General features: G+C 38.4%; 1 protein-coding gene across 1 annotated transcript in view; it reads left to right on the top strand.

The window, feature by feature from the left end:
- Positions 1 to 22,270, top strand: part of LOC118333956 (ecto-NOX disulfide-thiol exchanger 2-like) — a 158,340-nt gene that overhangs the window by 121,871 nt on the left and 14,199 nt on the right. Inside the window, exons 6-10 of the mRNA XM_035669776.1 lie at positions 1 to 30; positions 3,834 to 4,046; positions 11,175 to 11,281; positions 15,075 to 15,195; positions 22,197 to 22,270. The exon at positions 1 to 30 is cut by the window's left edge and continues 138 nt beyond it. Coding sequence (XP_035525669.1) covers positions 1 to 30; positions 3,834 to 4,046; positions 11,175 to 11,281; positions 15,075 to 15,195; positions 22,197 to 22,270 — 545 coding nt within the window. The remainder of the gene's footprint in view (positions 31 to 3,833; positions 4,047 to 11,174; positions 11,282 to 15,074; positions 15,196 to 22,196) is intronic.

Genomic DNA, 22,270 nt, shown 5'->3' with positions numbered 1-22,270 from the left:
AGTGCAGTGAGCTAGGAGACAAGATCAAAGGTTGACAAACATGAAACATGCACACACTCTGAGGGTACTTAGACTATGCAATCATTGTGGCCAACTGAACAAAAACATAGAAAAGCTCTTACCATTTAAAATCAGAGCAACAGCTAACATTGTTTTCACTTTTTACACCCATACAGAACATGTAAAAGCAGCAAAAGAACCAGTAAAAATGTTTTTTTGCTAAAAATGATTGTCATTAGCCAGGCTAGTGGTGAGGCTTTAGGGATGGCAGTTTTAGCCGGTCGCTCCACCACATTAGTCCAGACTGAAATATCTTCACAACTTTTGGATGGATTGCCGTAACATCTGATACAGATTAACATGCTGTCCAGACGATGAATCTTAATGAAATTTAGGTTTAGGTTCGAATTTGTGGTTTGGAGTGAGATTCATTGACAACTGTTGGATGCATTGCCATGAAATTTGGTTTAGTCACTTATGTCTCTTTCAGGATGAATAATAATAACTTCCACCTGAGTTTTCATTTAGTGCCACTATCAAGTGAAAACATTTATTTATCCAATTCTTTAGTCTATGACCAAATTCTTGCAAAGCTAATGAACATTCCCACTACCCTTGACTGTATAGTGCCAATTAGCATAATGTTAGCATGCTAACGTGCGAAATTAAGATGTTGAACAAGTTAAACATTATACCTCAAGTACAGCCTCACACAACCACTCTACACAGAAAGCGTTTAAGCTTGTGTTTTACTTGCGCTGTACAGGTGTAAACACGAGCAAAAGTGTCTTTTACGGTGAAGGTCTATTTTCATCTTTTTATGCGCAGAGCTACAGTGATTGTGTGATGAGCTCAGAGCTGTGCTAAAACACAGATGAGCCACACTCATTGATGTGCCAGAACACATCCTGTGTGGACAAAGACGGAGGATGGAGCTCCGCTGCTGCTGCTAAAGTGCTGATTTGACTAAGCCTGTGTGGACACGGTGTTAGTCTTGTTGCTTGATAATTTAATGACGTAAACGATTAATTATAAAGATTATAAAAATTGTTGCTCACTAATTTTCTGTTTAATGACTAATTATATAACTAAATAATCATTTCGGCTATAATTTAAATAAATAGTAATCAGTTGAAAATATGACCTGGTGCAGAACTTTTGAATGTGGACTCCCATGCAGGGATGAAAATGTGTTTAAGTTGACACGAAATTTGTGTAGAGCCACCTCTGACAATAATCTAAACAAACATTTCGGCAAGTGTTCCTTAGTGACTGCAGTCTTTTTCTCATTTGAGTGTCTCTGTGCTTCTGCTTCCTGCTGAGAATTCAAAGTGACTTGATACTTGTTAATCATTTTTCTTGACTGCAAGGAGTTGTACAATAATTTGAAATATTTAAATGCTCTGTGTGGTTGAGTATAGTTCTGATCAGTGTTCAGAGCACATACAAGGAGAGGGTGGGCTGAAGGGGCCACTGGGATGTGAGAATATCTGGTTGAGCCTTGTGGATTCTTAATGCAATCAGACATCCATTCCTTGTTGATCCCCAGTGACATTCATGTCCTTAGCCTTCCCTCTTTACTATAACACTAAAGCTAGGAAGACACTCACATCTCAAGAGATGCACTAGATCTGGAGTGTTGGTAATTTTATGGTAGGTAGATGCCTTGCCTTTTTATTTACATAGCTGATTTATCTGCTAATAGACCACTTAACTATATTCATTCTCATCTATGTGTCAGATTTGTGGACTTTTCTTCTGATCGTCACCGGTTTTGTAGTGATTGGACCAGCTTTTATTTCATTGTTCAATTCACACCCATGTTGGAACCTTTTTGAGTGAAGAAATAAAAGCATGACAGAACAAAATTAATTAAGAAAAGTCAGTGGATGATTTCAGAGGGAAATTGTGTTTATTTCTTGGATGCAGCACCATTTACTAAGCTGTTTCACAGTTTTACAGCGTGCAACTGTCTTTTTCTTACAGCTGTTCACATAGTTTCTTGGGGTTGACTGTGTTTATGCAATGACACACTTCGCAGCAAAAATTGTATCTTTTTGTCTGGTAAAACTGTTATGTTCTGGATCATTTTCTGCAAGTTTAAAGTGACTATCCCATCTGTTCCATGTCAGAATAGCTCTGACTTAGGGATAAAAGGAAAAATGCAGAGGAACAAAGAGGCGCAGTGCTTTCTAATTGGGTATTTATTTCTCATAAACCAAGGTAATGCATTCTTAAATTTGAATTTGTATATTTATGTTCAGGTAATGCTGCAGCTGAAGACCCATTAAATGAGAATTCCTATCTCACTGGCCTCTGGCCATTGTCAGTGATTGAGTACCGCTAATATTCCTCCAGATTGTCTATTAATAATGCCACTGCAGGGGCATGTATCATGAGACCTGAGTCTGCCTATAAACAAACAGAAACACCTCAAGGATTCATGCGATAACACCATGATTCAATATCTGTAGCTGTGATAGATCATCATTCATGCAATCCGTCTGATGGACCCCACTGTGTGAGTGTGTGTGTGTGTGTGCGTGCAGTTGAGAGCAACACAGAAATTGAGAGCATCTACATGACCCAGCTTAAATAAATATAAACCTCCCCAGCTGCTCAATCTGTAAAGATGCTAAGTAATGTTTATGTGTATTCACATGATGCATGTGCGCCGCTGTGTGTGTGTGTGTGTGTGTGTGTGTGTGTGTTGTGGAGGTCTGAGGCAGTATGTGTGTGTTGACGTCTGTGTGTGGGAGCGTATTCTCTCCTCTGCTCCTCTGACTTGTAAGCAGCACAGCGAGGCAGCGAGGACAGGACAACCACAGTGGAATAACAACAATAGAAATCAATAAAGTGTCCTGACATCATCTGATTATTCACCAGACAAAGCAGGAATACTGCTAAACAACCTGCACTTTGTAAACAGTGTCTATACAGGGTGCTCACCTTCTCTGTAGACATTCGGCGCAGGTTGTTTACCAAAGATATTTATAGGAAAGATGGAAGATGATAGATTTTTACCCTAAACTTTTCTTCCTCCTAACCTCCTCTCCTTGTTATGTGCAGTGTATAGATATGATAATTTTTCACCTCAATCATTTATTTAATCCGTTCTGTTCTTTTGCTGTTCTTTCCTCCTAAAATGACAGTAAGTTCTTGAAGTTATTTTCATCTCATCATTGGCACGTCCTCATTCTTTCTCCCCAGACACTCCTGGGTGTGACCTGCAGACAACCTAGCATACAACTCAAATAGAAGTTGCTAGAGAGTTTGTACGAACATAAAAATAATGCTTAAACATAAATTAAATGTCATTTCAGCTTTATTGAAATACATAGCTTTGATTTGAGCTGAAAGTTGAGATGATGTTTGCTACTTGCCTTCTTTTATGAAACACTTTGACTGTACGTACGTACATGGTGAAATGTTTTCCTCATTTTGGTTGATGTTGAACTTGTTGCCTCCTGCATGTCCCTGATCATTAGATGTTTCCAGGGTAAATTTGCAGAGGAAGCTTTTCCTTGCTCCTAGTGACCCCTAACTCTTTTCCTCTGTCTCCTTTAAGCCACACAAAAGTTAAGTTGGCAGAGGCTCTTCTCATTGTACTTCTGTGGTATTGATTCTGGCCACATTTCTTTTTCTCCTTTCCTCCTATCTTGAGAGTTTGTAAAGGTGGCACATTTATAACCTTACTTATGTAAACTGCTTTCTCTTTCTACCTCTGCCCAGATGACAGTAAATATACTGAGAGAAATTTTCATTTGTCTTACCATGCTCATATTGACCCAGAACCGTGCTCTCTCTACCTCATTTCCCCTCTTCCTCTTTAGATGACAATAAGTTCCCTGAATCAGTGCGTGTGCTCCTGACCTGGTTGGAACGAGGTGAAGTCAACCGCAGAAACGCCAACAACTTCTACTCCATGATCCAGTCCTCCAACAGCCACATCCGCCGGCTGATGAGTGAAAAGAGTCAGCACGAGAAGGAGATGGAAGAGGCCAAAGACAAGTTCAAGACCACGATGGCTGCCATACTGGCTCAGTGTGAGTCCTCTCTGCTCAGTCACACAGTGCATGTAGCTGAGTCAGTAGCTTAATGTGAGTTTATTGTACAATTCACTTACCTTACTTCCTAGAATATGCATTATATGTTGTGTCTTTTTTAAAAGAGACTTTAAAACTTTAAAACGGTTTACATTTTTAAATGTAACATACACGAGTGGACACACTTATATTTACATTCCAGTCTGCCACTCCCAGCAAACATATTGTATAACATCAAGACCAGGAATAGTATCAACAATACACTTCAACACAGCTAAATTACATGAAAAGAGCAGTACATTAAAATAACGGATAATATAGTGAATGTATAAGAAAATCTATTAAAGACATAAATGTAAAAACATCATAACATGTGCTTTGAATAAAGGGATTTTTAAGAACTAATTTGAATAAAAATCAATCAAAAAGTCACAGGTACGCAGTTAAGAAGGCAGGAATGGGTACAAAGTGCTCACAGCTTTATTTATTAATCATAAGGAGACTGATTGTCTGACTGAGTAATGAGTACAGTGAGCTACAATAGTCAAGCTGTGATTAAAAAAAAAAGCAAATACTTTTATTTCAAGGTCAACAAAAAAAGAACACAACACAACAACAGGAGATGCAATTATTGCACAACTGTTGCACCATAACACTGAAAAAACAGATCAAAATAAAAACACTGCACTGAAGTTACTGGGGACATACTAATGACACTTTATTTAACAAGCCTTCAAAATTTGATTTGAGCAGGCCAATCCATTTGGAGACAAAATAAAAAGGATCTTTGATTTCAACTTGTGCACCTGCTATGTCTCTATCAACAGAACATGCTTATGTAAAATGAGGATCTCAGGACAACTATCATGAAGGCTTTGATCGCAGTGTATGCCAAACTGTGAGTCAAGTATATTTAGAAATTATCGCGCTGAATGTCTGTTAAACCCCAAATACAATGTGTAGCACAAATACAGTATATTTAAAGGAGACATGCTTTATATTCAACAACTAATTTTTCCTTTACGGTTTTAAGTATTATTGGATTATTTGTCTCCAGTTCAACTCCAGAAATACTTGACCTGTGATGAAGTCTCTCGAGGTCCTGAGTTGGCAAATTGTGTCTTAAGATGGAAAATTGGCTCTGGCCCCCTGCCACCAGCCGCAGATGCAACATATTACCAGAGAGTTTCCAGGTTAAGGCCATGTGGGCTCTTTGAGTCCATCGCCATCACACATACAGGCACTCTGTAAACTATTTATCCTATGTCACAACCCCCGGGGAATAGTGCCCTGTCCTGCAGAATTTACCATTCAGTTAGTGCTATACTTGGGTAACAGGTGCAATCGACCACGCTACGCTGCAGTAATTCCCATGACACTTTGCAGTCTGCCGTTTTATCACAGGTCACCGCTCTATACACAGCATATCAAATCCTGAAATACCCAGAGAGAAATACCATGACATAAATACACTCTCACCCACACATTTTCACACTTACAACACACACATTGGCTTTCTCTCTCTGCCTCTCTCTCTTTCTCACACACACACACACACACACACACACACACACAAAAAAAAAACAAGCAATACTTTACATTAATGAAAGATTTATTTTGCATGTTTTGCACACATATGTTCTAGGAAAAACTGAACTTCTAAAAGGTTAATGTAAGACAAAAATAAACCTGCAGATTCTATTCTTGTAGTTGGAGATGTAAAATGGGTTATTAAGCACACAAGAATAAAATGACTATAATGACAAGCCAAAGCCAAAGCAAAGGTACTGGCTGTTCAGGACCATTACAGACAGAAATAAGATTTTGTAATTTTAGTAATTTCTTAATGACAATGTTTACATAGCTAGTTGTAGACTTCTGAATCCCTGCCCACATATCAGATTTATTCAGCAATCATTTAGATCTGGTATTGTGCCCACTGACAGCTGCTTCCCTCAGGAGACAGGATTGAGAATGGGGGAGTCATCTTTCTACATAGCTTGCTAGATATTTAGCTAGCATGAAAAATAAGGACAGAAAAATTACAACAGGCATAGATGAGATTGGAGCAGCTGTACATGTATATACAAATTTATAAATAAAAACAAATTCTGTAACAATATTTTAAGTGTTTTAATACTCAATGATTACATATTAATAGCAGCTAAATTACAAGATGGTTTAAATGAAATTCAGTTTTTCTGTTATTCTGACACCTCACCATCCCAACAACCGCCCCTACACATGTTATTGTAGTTTGTTAGTTACATTTTATGACGTGAATAATTTCATAAATTAAGATTGAACTTTTGCGTGTAAAATACATCTAATAAAGTACTGTGTTTTACACTGTATGAACTCTTTCAGGATGTAACATAAGTTAATCTACCTTTTATCTCTTCCATTCATTCACATTGTTTATAGTATGCTGCCTCTCTATACTACTGCTACACTGAACACGATGTTCTCCCTTCTCATTTTGTCTGATACGTAACAATGTGTTCATTGTATGACTAGATAAAAGGCACAACAAACTATGAATGGTTAGTTGAATGGCAGAAAACAACAATAGTGTGGATCTGTCACCTGAGACCAGGTTATCACTGTGCTTCTCTGTTTGATGCATATTTATAAGCTTGCTTGTATTGATACCTACGTACTGTATGTTATATTGCTTTCAAAAGGGCAGATTGGAGGAGGTTACAACCTCCTAGGACCTTCTCTTTCTTTTTTTCCCCCCTCATTGTATATCTGTATTTCTCTCTGTCACTCACACTCACTTTCTTTCTTCCTGGTTCTGTCTCATTAAAGGCCATCCACATCCAACACAATAATCCATACAAACACTTATTTCTATTCATGAGTTTGTCTTTCGCTTGCCGTAGTTCCGCCCATGCAAATGTCAACACTGAGATTGGTCTCCCATGAGACAGTTTTACACACCACACCTGTGAACAAAAGACACATCCATATTTACCAGGCTCTGCTTTTGTCAGAGCTCCTGACTGCCATCCAAGGACACATTCACACTTCTGTCACCTTGAATAGAATTACCTTTATTGAAAAGCTCTGGACAATGTCTTTTTTTTTTATTAGACAGTTTACTAAATACCATAGCAACAAAACATGTACTTCAGTAAAATTGCCACGGACAGCTACGTTTTTTCTGAAGTGTAAAAGTTGTGAATGTATACGAATGCCTATAACTACGTACACAGCAAAGTTCAGTCAGTTCACATCAGTTCTCCCCAAAATGTGCAAGAAAGTGAAATGCACCCACAATGTAGCTATCTGTTACTGCTTGTAAAACATAAAACATTTTGTAAAACAATTATAAAGGTGTCAGTGTGCTCCAATGCAGGTACTTGTTAGATGGTCAAACAGCGTTTGAAACCCCCTCCTCTCACGACTCTCCAGCATTTGAATTTGGGGGGGAGCTGGGTTCAACAATTTTTGTAACCTTCTTTTTTATAACTGAAGATCTGACAAGCACAGTGATTTGTCATGCAGCTGTGTGGGCTAAGTTGGATTTCCACCATTACTCGGTTAGCTGGCAACATTTCCTGCAGCAAAATCACAACCACCAAGCATTAACCATCAGTTTAACCAGTTCTATACATTGACAACTCTTTGGCTATCCCAGACCTGCCACTGCTTCTTAGGCCATTTAATAAAGTGCTGACTGCCCATTTTACCTGTTTCTGCTAACTGGTCAGGGAATATGAGACCTTATGGTTGTGTCACTGTAAGCAGGGGAAATGAAAAAGCCTGACCGGGAGTGTTGCTACTGCCACGGGCTGTGTCGTGGTCCTAACCACAGCTAGTCTCTGACATGTCTTGCTAGGCTTGACTGCCTTCCATCAAAAACACAGGGGAGATCTCCTGGGTGCTGTGCTCTCACAGGAGGGACTGTTTTACCACTCAGTGAGAGGGAGGAAAAAGGCCAGTTTATTCCCCTGTTGTCTGAGTTTACCTCCCATTCTTCTGCCATGGAAGAGAGGGTGGCTCTGTGTTGGGTTTGGCCTGCATGCCCCCTTCTGGCTGCAGCCAAGTCCAAGGCATATCTCATCAGGAGTGTTAGTACCGTATAAATATATTGGGACTTTGCAATTTGTTCACTTTGTTGAAAATGTTTTAGTTTTTTTCTGCCACTTAAAATTCTCAAATGAAATTGTTTTAATGGATGTCAGCTGGCAGAATGTTTTCTGGCTTCTTACAAGTAGCCCAGAGTCATTCTAAAGTAGTTTTGTCAATTTTAATTTAATGGACATGGACCATTTTCCTGAGCAAATCCTCCTTGCATACCATACTTCAATCATTTGCTGTGGGTTAATTCCAGGCTGTAACAAAGTTTTTTCCTCCTCACCAATTAATTGATCTTGCCTAAGACATTAAAATATCACAGGATTTATTAAATTAAAGTATATGTAACTGTTTTTGATTTTACTTTAGCCTATGTTAACTTGGAACAATCTTAACAATGGTTAAGGAACAGCTCATAGCAGGGTAAAATATTTAAGGTGCATTGCACTTATTTTGTGTTAATATTAAAATCATTCAGCTTTAACCTGTTAAACCTTTAGAAGTGTTTGCTTGTTAGCCATGGTTAGCAACCAACCAGTCTAGTAGTTGTTGTTGTAGTTATACCGTCATCTACGCGCCGGTAAAACGTCCCATGCTGCGTTCATGCAGGCTCGGAAAATGCTGGAAAGCCTACAGAACAAACATCGGTTATAAAAAACCGAATACCGATGATTCCCCCGATATTACATTTTTTAGTGAATATCGGCCGATAATATCGGAGGGCCAATATTATCGGACATCCCTAAATATGGCATCTACCTGCTTGCTCTAACTCAACCCATGAAAATGTTTTTTGAACAGCTGTGCAGGGCTGCTATCTTTTGTCCCCAATTCAGAAGGCCAGCAGGTGTTTGTTCATCTGCTTGAGTGCTCACCTGTCCAGGAGCATCAACCTCCTGGGGCTGGCCCTTGTTTAAAGCAGTTAGATTGTTGTTGAGTTTGCCAATAAAATAATTTTGAATGTCAATTTTTCCTGACTTTTATGAAGGGCTTAATTTATTTTTATTTTGCCTTATCTGTGATTGCAGTGGGCTTTCACAGCTAGCTTTAGCTTTTTAATAGCACAGCATATGTTAACACTGACATCTGATACACACCCAACCTTTGCATATACATGCATTTTTCCAAAGCTAAGCTGTGCACAACACCCAACTGCAATATAATATTGTAGTGTCCAATATAGGAACACTTATATACACCCATAACATACAGTAAATGCAGGCACCTTGTAGGGAAATGGCAATATCAATACATCATAATCTAGCCTGGAGCTGATCCAATGAGCATATCAATAGTAGATAGGATGGAGTATGTGAATGCGAGAAGATACAGCAAGCTTGTTGTTTTTATAATGCTACTGCATTGAGTGATGGAGGGAATCTATTCAGATGAAATGCTGAGTTCACTGTCCTCAGCTGTTGTCTAACAAGATCCTCCAGTAACATGATGAAGAAGAAGAAACAGACGGGGAAGGAAGTCAGCCAGTCAGCAAAAAACATAAAAGAGTTTATCTTGGCATCTTATGAATTCTGAAGTATTTATGAATCTAAATAAATGCCTACTGGCCTGGACAGCCATCACAAAAGTCTGTATTGGCATTTGCTTCAGGTGAGTAGATTAAAGATTGATAACCCAATAACTCAGCATCAGTTACCTGCCAAGTAGCAGAATATCTACAAAAAGAAAATGTCTTTTTTAATCAGCTTGTATTTATTTGTTGGTTGGGTTTCGTTACAAGGACGTTTATGCTGAAAACACGGTCTCCATTACAGGAACGAATATGATTTTCATAGTTTTACTAGATCTTTGAAATAACTGATGTAACTGATATAATAATGAGGTAACTGTCTGTATATACGCAGGTATTTATTAATTTGCTTTGATCTACCTCATTGCCCTAATGTAGATTTCAGGCATCAGAAAACTTTCAAAGCCTCAAATATGTCAAATATAGTTTTGTCTTAATTGTCTATGCTCATGTCTTATGATATGATTTGTCAGTCTGATCTGAGTCTCTTTCCTTTCCTTTCTCCTGTCTCTCTTCTGTAAGCCACATTAAGGTGAACCAAATTTGACAAACGTACAGTTGGACAAACAACAATTGATGTGATCTGTTTGTTGCCTGACTGCATATGACAAACAATACCACTATATCACACACACTCAAATGCACATCTGCATCTGTGGGTACAGATAACTGAGACTTCTTCTTAACTGCAGATGTTGACTAATTTACATTTCAAATGCAAGTTGTTGCAGTAGATGCTGCTAGTCTTTTAATTGATGGTCTCAAGTTACAATTGACTGAAAATTATTTGCTACACTACACAGGATGCAAAACAATAAATGTTACAGTATGTATTATCTGAAACATTTATTTCCAATAGAACAAGTTCAGTTTCATTTTCAAGAGCATAGCAGCCAGTTTTAGCTCTTATCATTTTTCCTAAGCAACTAGGGATATTTAATGGGCCTCACTATTAGAAACATTTATGTGTCTCAAATAATTGCATCCTTTTAAGAAATAAAGTGCTGTGTAGAAATCTGTTGGGCAGAATATTAATTATTAGCGTGTGCAGGCTAATAGGTGAAGACAATCAAAAATCTTCAGATAGTAGTTTTTGTTCAGGCCTGGTGGATTCTTGCAAATGCCTGTAGGAGCACTAGGAGGAACCAGAGGAACTGGATTTTTCATAGATTATCTGTCTCATGTACTATATACACAATAACAATTTCAGCAAATATGACAAAAAGTAATTTTTATAAAAGTTACCAACCTTATTTCCCTATAAATGTTTCTATGCGCTTGTAAGACAGCTTTTTTCCCAAGTGAAAAGTCTGAGTTTATGACATGACTACATTTATTATAGTGTCAACTAAGTTTAGACATTGTGTAAATATGTGTATATAATAAAAAAAACGCATCAATATTTGACACAGGTCTAAAACCTATACATACTGTAGACATGGATATTTTTTCAACTGACTTCATTATTTTACTCCTCTGTTCCTTTCCTCTAAATCTACACATTTCTTCCTACACAGTTGAACAGATTGTATCTGTATTCCATGCTGCATCCAAACAAAAGGCATGGGACCATTTCTCCAAAGCACAGCGGAAGAACCTGGACATGTGGCGCAAGCAGGTTGAGGTTGGTATTTTAATTATTCTGTAAGATTACTTTTTTCCCCCTGCATTTACAGGTATGTCTGTAGCTGTATGTGGTTTCAGTGAGGACATAGTGTGTTTTTGCAAATGCAAAGTATAAAAAAACAGCAAGGGTTTTAAAATTGAACCCTGAGGAACTCCAAAGGGAGGAAGTTCAATCTACTGGAAACTCTATTCCTGATCGCAACTTGGAACTTCAGTTTAGAGTTTCAAACGCTGAACCAAAAAAAACATCGACTATAATTTCAAAGATCTTGGCCCACAATTAAGAAAAGGAAGGGAAGCCACCCAGACCAGACTACAAAGGAATATATGAGTTCTTTCCTCTACCACAACCTAACAAGCTGTTATTAACAGTGAATTTGTATCTGGATATTTTATACTGACTAGGGAAATATGCATGTTAATGGAAGGTGTGAAATAATTACATTCCAACACATAGCAGGCATAATCAAGCATGTTTATTAACAGATGTTTGATCAGATTACATTAACATGTTCAGATACAAATGACATGTAAATAACAGGTGTAAATGGTTTCTTAAAGGCATACTGATTGTTTCCAAACAGTTTGTAAACGCACCATTCGAAGTTGGCCCCTCCTCCCCGGTTCAATTAGGAGCAGCAATGGTAGAACAAGGTAGACAGTGAGTGCAATGAGGGAGCACTGTTACCAAGAAAAAAGCAGTGAATCAGAGAAATAAAATGTTATTTTCTGGTTATGTTCTAAAGCACCTCCACACATCTGCTCAATCCAGAATGTGTGCATTGTCGGATTTTGTACCGAAGCGGCACTGTCTGCTGTGTGCAGCTCAGCCTGCCCTCAGTCAAACAGACACACAGACCTGCAGCTCTTTATACATCCATAGTCTCACATAGCCAAACCTATCTCCACACTGTGTTTTACTGTGCTGGAGAGCAGAGGAAAGAGATGCAGACCACGATTTGCTTGCTACGTTTTTTATAGTCCCAACCCCAAAGGTTGACACACACAGAAACGTCACGAACGCAGCAAAATAATAAAATACAGGCAGAGGGCAGGGTCTCTGCAGATACAGACACTGCCACACATATCCAGTGGGTAAGTGATGATTGAGAGCGATTTTGGTTGTATGAATCTGTTGTGGTTGTTGTTGTTTTTTGTGAGGAGCGCGGTCCTACTCAGTATGCCTTCAAAGTCACAAGTTTCCCTATGACATTTTGGTTTCATTTACTGCCTGGTGTCATGTATAAATGAGGTACAAAAGTTGCATTTTTACATGTTTTGTTTGGGCAGGACATTGAGAGGGGGAAACTGACGGAGTTTGCTTTTCTTATCATTTACTATCAGACAAACACCACATCATTTATGGTGAAGATTTGTGTTTAAGTCTGTGTGAGTCTGTGTTGTGTTTAATAGAGAGTGCAGCATTAAGTGTATATCTGCGTGGTGTTGAAGTGTTGATTTGCTGAGAGTCTCTTAATGCACGAGTGTCGAAACAGTCGAGTTGGGGTTGTTATCAACAACCAGATATCGTACACATACACATAAACATACCGTTTCCTGCCCCTCATTGCAAATCAAGCTTTGTCACAGCATGTTGCTGAAACATTGTCTCTGTTGAATGTCAATGAGGCCCAATTCTTTGTGAATATTCATGTACAGTATCAAAAGAGAATAGCGTTCATTCTCCTCCAGCCCCTGCAGAACTATGAAAATGCTAATAACTTTCCAGAAATAGATCTATGACATTAACGAGCATTCAGAACCACTGCTGGGAGCTGTCCACGTTAGACTGTTGATACATTAATCACACTTTACACTTTAACCCACGAATATTGATTTGCTGTTAGGCGGAGCACCATGCCTCTACACATTGTTGTTAACTCCCCAGTGTAATGACAATAGCCTTTGCATCATAGGTTGTAGTGTGCAGGGTGAGTGTATGTTCAGAATCTGATATTTGTTACTGCCGCTGTTGAAAAGCCTCTTGTGTTCAACATAAGTGTAAATCAGCTCCCGAATTATTCTCTGTGCCTCAGTCAGACTGGGTGTTGTTTTCCGTCACTGTATCTGTAATAAGACAAACTGCCTCACCATCTGTACACCAGACGAACTACAGCAGAAATATACAGCTATAACTCTATTGCAGCTTCATGGGTGATTTATACTTGATGTTTTTTTTTGGTTTTTTTTTGCCTAATTAAAGCAAATCTACATCTAAAAAGTCAATCTTTATTCCCACTTCTCTTGGTTTTTGTCTTTCTCTATTTCTGTAACATTTTCCATCCTATTATGCATGCTGTCTTTGAATTAAAAAGCACCTTTACAGATATAATTGTTTTTATCCTCCATATCAATCACCCATGCTTTGTTACATAAACTATAGATGTAAATTAAGTTTTTAAACTGAGCTTATTTTAAGTTTTTGTAAACCACTTTTTATGATGCTAAGTTAGCATTCCAGTATGCTGATATAACCATTCAGCCCAAAAGTCCCAAGTAAATTTTTTTTTTTGTCATTTCAGCAAATCCCCCAAATACATGTTTAACTTACAACTGTCCAAGTTAAATTTCTAGTGATAAAAGCCTCCAATGGATGTAGGAATTATGGTCAGCACAGCAAAATGTCAGACTTTAATATGTCGTAATATGTCATCCTGCCAATAACAGCAATAGACAGAAAAGTTATTTACACTGCTTGAAATGGTACACATACTTCATGTATGTATCTATTTTTCAGATGAATAATCTTATTTTGAAAACAGCATTTGTAAGTTTGGTGAAAAGTTTGATGTAGTTACTGAAAACCATGGAGAATCAGCCTTTGTATTGTAGCAGTGTTTTGGCGCCTGCTGCAGAGGAAATCATCTGCACAGGCAAAATGTCACGTTCTATCTTGCTCTCACTAAGGTGAAACTTGTTATGTCTCTTAAGGGACAACTGTTTTTCCTCCCCTCTGACATGGCACAGGAAATTGAAGTGGACAAATTGAAAAGTAGATGGTTGAGGAAAAACAAATGTAGAGATGTAACCACCATTGCAGTTATTGCATGTTGTGCTTTTTGAGTTGTTATTCTACCCTGTAAACAACACAATTGTGATGGGTTTTTTAGTAGTTGCGTGTCACATATATAATAAACAGGCATTAAAAAAGGTTGTTTTTTGTAATGTTTAATTCATGGCTACTTTGAAACATTGTAGGATTGCATTTGAGGGGATTCTCACTGTGAACTGCAAGGCATTAGATTCATGAAGGATAACAGTGCTCTTTGATCTTTAGTTCTTTAACATGCTCAATAGCCTGTTTTAATCCCACTGTCTTTCATCTGTTATATACTTTCACACTGCATTACCCAGAGTAGAAAGTCCTTGCACCCTCCAATGTGAGAACAGAACAGATGCATGCTCATGTTGTGTGTGTCTGTGTGTGTGTTCATATTTTTCTCTCTTTGGTAGCTCAAATGCAAGTTTGTGGTTGACATGTTACCTTCTTACCACTTCCTACCTATGACAGATACAGCATAAGCTTGTATGCACGTAGGATGGTGTCATTCACTCCACCTGGTCCAGATGTGTGCGTATATTTAAAGACTACATGTCTGCAAGTCTGGCCGCTGTTAACCTTGAGCTCACACCCCGACGACATAAAACAGATGGCTGTGTGTATGTGTGTGTGTGTGTGTTAAGGACATTTTGCATATTGCCGTGGTATGATATTGTTTTATGAGTAGTACAGTAGGTATACAGTCTACCCACAATGCAAATATGTACCTGCTTTTTTTTTTTTTTTGTAGGAAATTAGAAACATGCACAACGAGCAGCTGATGGGCATCAGGGGAGAAGAGGAAATGGAAATGTCTGATGATGACATGGAAGACTTGTCCGCTACCAACAGCAAAGACTCTGAGGACTCAGGTAAAAATATCTTGGCTGACACTGAACAATGTACAGGTGCTCAATAAGGTAGTATACTGTCTCATGATATCCTACCAACCAATCACTAATGTTTTTGCTAAAAGCCGAGTATCTGTACAGCAAAAGAAATTGATATACTAAGTGTACTATAACATATACACACATACTCATAAACTGTATGTATATCTACTTACACCTCTGAAGGGATATGGATACATTTACTTTTAGGTGCATTTCAAGTTTTATAGTTGTAGCATTCCACAGACAGAAGGGAATCAACAGGAAAGTAAGTGAAGGGACAGTCAACAAGAGAGAGAGAGAGCTGCAAGCCTCAAACAGCTGTTTGTACTCATCTCCCCCTGCTGACATTGACAGAGAATCGTTCATATATTCGTAAAATATTTAGTGCTCTGCCAGTGCTACGTTCTTATGTGAGTGCTGTGTTTAATGCATTTATTCTTTGATTTTGAAACAGTAACCGTATGTTGTTGTTATTTAGCACCTCAGAAAATATTAGGCCCGCAAAGTTCCACCATGACCAACGTTAAAGGTCCAATATGTAGGATTTAGTGGCATCTAGCTGTGTAGTTGCAAATTGCAACTCAATGGTTTCACCCGCCCTTTCTAACTTACCTGCCTATATCTATATCTGCTAGTAGAGCCTCCTCAATGTTAAACACTTGTCCTTCAAAATACTAAATGCCTAGGCCGACCCTATTCAGCTATGGACAGTTCACAGCAAGTTTATTCCTGTTAAGAAGATTATTTATTGTTGACAGTTGGTAGAAAATGAGTACTCTTGAGATGCACTTCTCTTCCTAATAGTTCCCCGTTTGGAGCCACGATTGCAGTGTTTTTGAACTATACATTTTACCTCCACTTACTATCTTGCCATCATATTTTTAGCTACTAACTAATCATGGATATTTGCGTGTGCTATGTGCATGAATGTGACTACGTAGCAAGGTGAACTAAATATTACAGGAAATGCAAAACTTATTTATATATATATATATTATATTTATATATAAGTATTTTCATTCAAATTGCATACCACCAGTTGCACACATACCACAGTTTAAGAACCAGTGGAATACAGAGGGAGTAGCTTCAGAATGTTGAACCGCCATGTTTCTACAGTAGCCCAGAATGGAGAAAACAAACACTGGCTTTAGAAAAGGCCTTTCGTGATTTTTGTGAGTTTTGTGGTAGGGTTGGGCAGTTGGACGAATATATCAGCTATTGGCGATTGCCAATCGTTGTGTTTTTTGTCGTTTTATTTTGCAAATTTAATGGTCTGCCTCTGAAGAATGAGAGACACTCGGAGACGGATGTTCAGCGGCGCAGTTCACTCACTGAACCACTAAATGACTGAGAGGAAAACCAGCTGTAGAGCCATTGTATTTTCACATGTAACTGCAGTGAATTAAGGGTTTATTTCAACTACTTTGAAGACAGGGGATACAGTAACAAGGTGATTCACAGAGGCTCCGAACAAAACTCCAGGGAAGACGAGGACACAGCAGGGACAGTCCAGGACAGGAGAGGGACAGACTGGGAGAGGAGGAGAGGCATGAAGCCGGTATAGAGGAACGAGGGAGGTTGGGGGCATCAGAGAGGCAGCAACAGCGCGTAGAGCCAAAACATTTTCACATCTAACTCTGTCAGGTGGTTAGACACCAGAATTGGTGATTGTTGAACAGTGTAAAGACTAATAAAGATGGTTTGGTGAATTTTATTTAGTTTCTGTCAAGTTTGAATGAAGTGTGCTTTAAGATTGCTTAACAAGGTCTTAGTTCAGTATAGGAGAGAAACTTAGAATTCAGTAGGTGTACAATTGTATTTTCTGTTGAATGCAGAAAAAAGGTGCTTTTCTTTTCCTTTCTTGACATTTGGTGACTTTATTTTCTTTATTAAAGCTGTTAGACCCTGTTGCACATAGTTAACTCGCCGCTCACCTCCCAGCTGAAACGACTGGGGCGGTGATTGGGGGGCGCATATATTGTGTTTGTTGGACTGACATTGGCTGGTTGGAAAATTACAACATATCGCCCAACCCTATTTTGCAACCACCTTAGTTTGTCCTACGTGCTTGGAAGGTGGAGCTGTATTTAATTGGTTGTAAGCAGCTTCTTCATCACAAGATGTCATTAAATCCTACACACTGGTCCTTTAATGCAGTGTGCATCTGATGTTGTCTTGTGTCTGCGTTATATAACATGGCTGATCTGCATGAATTATTTCTGGCAGAATCCTTTCTATATGTCTGGCTAGAATAACAGCGACCTTTAATCTTCATTAAGGACACTTAGAGGACTATAGCTAGAACTCCAACTTATCCTGTCCTTCCTTTGGAATTACAGGGAGGATGGCCTCTCTCCATGAATATGGAATTTCTCCATCCTTCAGTATCCAATTAAATGTATTCTGTAGCAAAGAGATCAATGATTCCCTGAATGATTTGTACCACTCTGAGGTCTGTGTATCCGTGCCTGGGGACTTGTTAACCTTTAGTTTTGAAATTGCTGTGTTTGTTACCTCTGCTGTCAAGGCCAGTTTCATTTTTCACTATACATATCTAGATTTCCGTTATCATTTCCTCCTTCATACGTCCTTTCAGTACATTCACATCCAATCTCCAGAGACGCTGTTAGGTGAGTCTCTATTCTGTCCATCTTCATTTTATGTCGTAGCTTACACCTTTTAATTTGATTGAGCACCCCATTTACATCATAAGAAGCTCCCTTAATCACATTTTTTGTGTCTTTCTCCTTCCTTTCTTTCCATAGATGCCCCTTATTCTACAAAAACAGGAAAAAACGGTTAACATAGTTCAACAAAAGTTTGACTAAAGTAAAGAATTTCCTTTAGTATGGTCTACTTTTCTGAGCTCTGTTGACTATTTGGCTCTGAGGAACGACCTTCGACCCCTGGGGGGAGGGGACCCTCGCTGCTAATATTAGCTTCGTTCATATATCCCCAAGAGCTCCATAAAAGTAACCCCAACTTTTAAAATTTGCTTTGAGTACATGACACTGTCAACTTAAAACATTCTTAGGTAGAATTGACCTAAAAGCAGTTGGATCTTGACCCATCTGTGTCCCATCTCAGTAGTTGTAGTTTCTATTTGTATCCCAGTCCTCCTTCGTCTGCTTTTTTGCAATGTCAGGCATTTAATCTTCTCCATTCGGTCCTTCATTGGTTTGATGTCCGTCACTTGAAATCCTCTCACCGCCATGTCACCCTCTCCACTGTTGCTCCCTCGTAAAACACCATGTTTTGCTGGAAACGGCGTCTGGAAGTGTATTGTCTTGGCTTTCAGTACTTTTTTCTGGCTCTGTGTATTCTTTCCTCTATGATCCAAAAACAGTCTGCTACCCTTGTATATGAAGCCCTTTTTCTGCCATGCTATATTGATCATTTCTTCTTTATTTCCGAAACTTTCACCACAATTGATCTTCGAAAAGAATCTTTTGGCTGCGAAACCAAAGCACAATAAGCTCTTTCAATTTTGAGTTTGAGGACCAGTTCCAGTCCTCCCTGAAGTGTTTTCCTCTGCTCTTTCGTTTACTAATATTATCCTAATATCTTAATACCGTGCCTTCTTGATTGTCATTCTTGGCCTGGCAGTCAGATTTCTACCTGCTCTTGTAGTTTCAGGAGCTCCAACGGAGCATCCTCTATGTTCTGAACACGTTAACCCCGCTTCCAGCAATGTTTTTCTATTGCAATTTTTCAACGTGTTCAAGAAAGTTCTGGGAAATGAAATCAATTAAATTGGTTGCACATTACAACTGTTTGTCACAAACAAGCCCCTGGAAAGCACAAAAATCATTGAATCCTAAATCACATACGCACACACAGAACCAGAACAGGCCTGCATTACCTCTGAAAAGAACCTGTAATCTGATATTAGAAACAGGCAACACAATAAGAGAACAGGAAATAGAGCTAATCTTTTGAAATCTCCTCTCTGCCCGCCCTTTAGGCTTCATATTGGGAGATGTTTTGTTATTATTACGGCAGTGAATCTCTGCACTGATAAATCTGATATGCCACTGAAAAAACTATCAAATTAAACGGGGAATAACGCTAGTATTGCTGAAGCTTGATCTAATAAAAATATGTCATATTATGGGCATTTTTTGATAAATTATGTAGCTGGGTAAACAGTACACAATGTGCGCACAGACATATAAGCACAAAGCTGAAAAATAAATCTCAGATCTCAAGTTATGTCTCAGGGTTCTCTGTCACGACACACAGATTAATGGGAGAATAATCTTTTATTCTTCTCTTGGCGTGGTGCGTATGTGTGTGCATGCATGTGCAAAGGTACGTGTGTTTGTTAGTGTTGATAACATTCCTCACCGGGGAAATTGAGGACAAGTATACGGGGGAATTGGACAGTATCTGACCAAACTGTTGGCTTTCCTTGGGCAGCAAAGTAATAAGACTTGATAATCAATACCATCCTCACCCCTCCCTGTCTCAGTGAATACTGCTGGGGGAAAACAAACACCCACACACTTGCACACAAGCTGGTGTCTCCAGATCCATCTTTATATTTCCATAAATCAGTAATTTAATCATGGGTCCACACGTAGTTTAAGAAGAAAAAAACATATCCCTCAGCTTGTTTCTCAACACACATTTCAAATGCGCATTTTAGAGATACTGTGGGATCTTAATGTGATTCTCATGTTATAGAGTCATTGAGGTGAAATTGAACACAATTAGGAATATTGTAATCTATATGCTCATTTTCTATACAGTCTATGATTGTTACTTATTGGCACCATTCTGGATGAAATATTAGACATCTTATTACAGGGTGTCTTTCGGATTCCTGACAGTGAAAGTGATTTGGTTAATAACAGAAAATGTGAATGATGTTCTGTAATCCCTTTTTATACCATCTAAAGAAATCAACATGGAATTGTACTTTATTTTCCAGTTTAATTTATTGTAATGCTGGACCGAATGAGCCGTATTCACACGACTTTTCTCAAATTCTTCTTACTTTTGTTCAAGTGGAACAAGTGAGTGCCCTCGAAACAAAACAAGCTGGGGTTCATGAAATATGCATTTATCTGTGAACTATGAATACAAACTGCATTTTGCTGATTTTCTTTCACACTGTGGCAAGCCCACAAGTGGTCTGCTGATTTAAGAGAGGAAAAACACAGTTTGATTTAAAGTTAAGTTAAAGAATTTCAGAATAAAACGTAAAATTAGTGTAGTTTGTGTGCTACAGGTGCAACAAGTGGACATCAGGGCACCGGCAAACCATCAAGCTACCCAATAAGGATGAAAGTAAATAATAGGAAAGACTGTGTTGTCTCCAGGCAGTTGATTTGATTCAAGCAGCAGATGGTAAGCTCAGACTTTAATGTTATAGCGTGGATTTTAACTGTAGCTATCAGAAGGTGTCGAACAGCTTCAGAACCTCCCTCTCCCCACATCTTTCTTATATTGGACTAGTGGGCGTTCCGACATTCACACCCATGTCGTACATCTGTGTGTGAAAGGAGCCGGGGTTTGAACTCTAAAGCTCTCTTTTTTAATTTTTTACAATTTCTGTCACTTTTCATGGTTATGACACTATGAGTGCGCCATTATCTCCGTGTTTAAGCGATATCATGTCTCGCTCTTTCTGTGACAGCTGGCTTTTCACGTCATTCATCAACTGTGCCTGTTTGGATCAGCTATTAACACTCTTGCCTTCCAACGTCATCTGACAATACATCATATGAGTTCATTCTTTTTGAGCCTAACCCAACCCTAATGTCTACTATGTCCCCCTGCACACAGATGCATAATGGTCAGTCTGTTTGCTACTAAAGGGAAACAAACAAAAGAGACAAACCTAGAGAGCAATGACACATTAATTAATTTAACTTAATTTCAGTCAGTGGGTAAGCTCATAATGCAACATGGATCTTAAAATAGATATTCAAATATTGCCTGAAGAAGACATGATTATTAATTAACAGTCAGTTGCCAGCGTAATGTGCTGCTTCAAAAATTACTGGAGGTATAAGTTCTTCAAATTGAACCCAGACCATTAGAAACATAATCTTAACCATAAAATTAATGAAATGTCCTGCACACAGTATATAGGCCAACCCTTCGTCTATACTGGAGGGTATATTTTTGCGGTTGGCACAATTTTCGACTTTAAGCCTCTATTTGTGAATGTACTGAAAAATGTGATTTGGGGTATTTATTAATATATTAGCAGTGGATTTCAGATCAAAATCAATAAATCGTCTTTGTTCTGCTTCCTGTCGCACTGAGGTCAGTGTAAATTCAATTTCTTCAGAAGAGTTAATAGGAAAAAAAAGAATAGGAAAAATAAGAATCAGATTGAAGTCAAAAGCCTATTTAGAGATAAAAGGCACTTTTGGCATTTTTCAAAAGGGATTGTATTTCAGTGCCTGCATGGGAACATAATTTCTTAAAGGCTCTCATACTCTGAATTTGGTTCAGGAATGTAAAAGGAGGAGAATCATTCTTTGTCTAAAAAGCCTCTGGGAAATTTCTCTACACTTTTCCTGTTACGGAGATTAAACCGAATTAATTGTTGCACCAGTGTTCTGAAAAATGTTATCCTTCTGTATGAGGTAAAAAGAATAAAGACTTCTGATAATATCTCTTACAGTATAAAGTCGGTAGATAGCGATAACGGTATGTGTTATGTTAGGTTGACAGATGATTCAATATGACAGCTACTAAGTGGATAATTGGTAAAATCTATTTCTGAAAATAAATCTCAAACATGAAAGTCAGAGTTACAGCATAACGAAATATTAACTTTCTTTAAAACAACGGAATCATGTTGTGTTTCTTGTTTATGTCTGAATTGGAAACCTACAGGGAGAGATTCTTTCTGAGTCAACAGAACAATAGAGTTTGGCATTTAGACAGAAACTAGATTAAATTCTTTCCAATCTAATAATGTGTCATTGTGTGTGTTTGTGTACCATCTGAATCTGTAGGTGTTTCCCAAGCAGAGGCCTTAAAGGAGGAGAATGACTCCCTGCGCTGCCAGCTGGACGCCTACAGGAACGAG

This window comes from Morone saxatilis, unplaced genomic scaffold, assembly GCF_004916995.1.
Source record: "Morone saxatilis isolate NCDOM2014 unplaced genomic scaffold, NCSU_SB_2.0 Contig22, whole genome shotgun sequence".
Lineage (NCBI taxonomy): Eukaryota > Metazoa > Chordata > Actinopteri > Moronidae > Morone > Morone saxatilis.
Note: the sequence above shows the minus strand (reverse complement) of the source record. Positions and strands in the feature narration are given on the sequence as shown.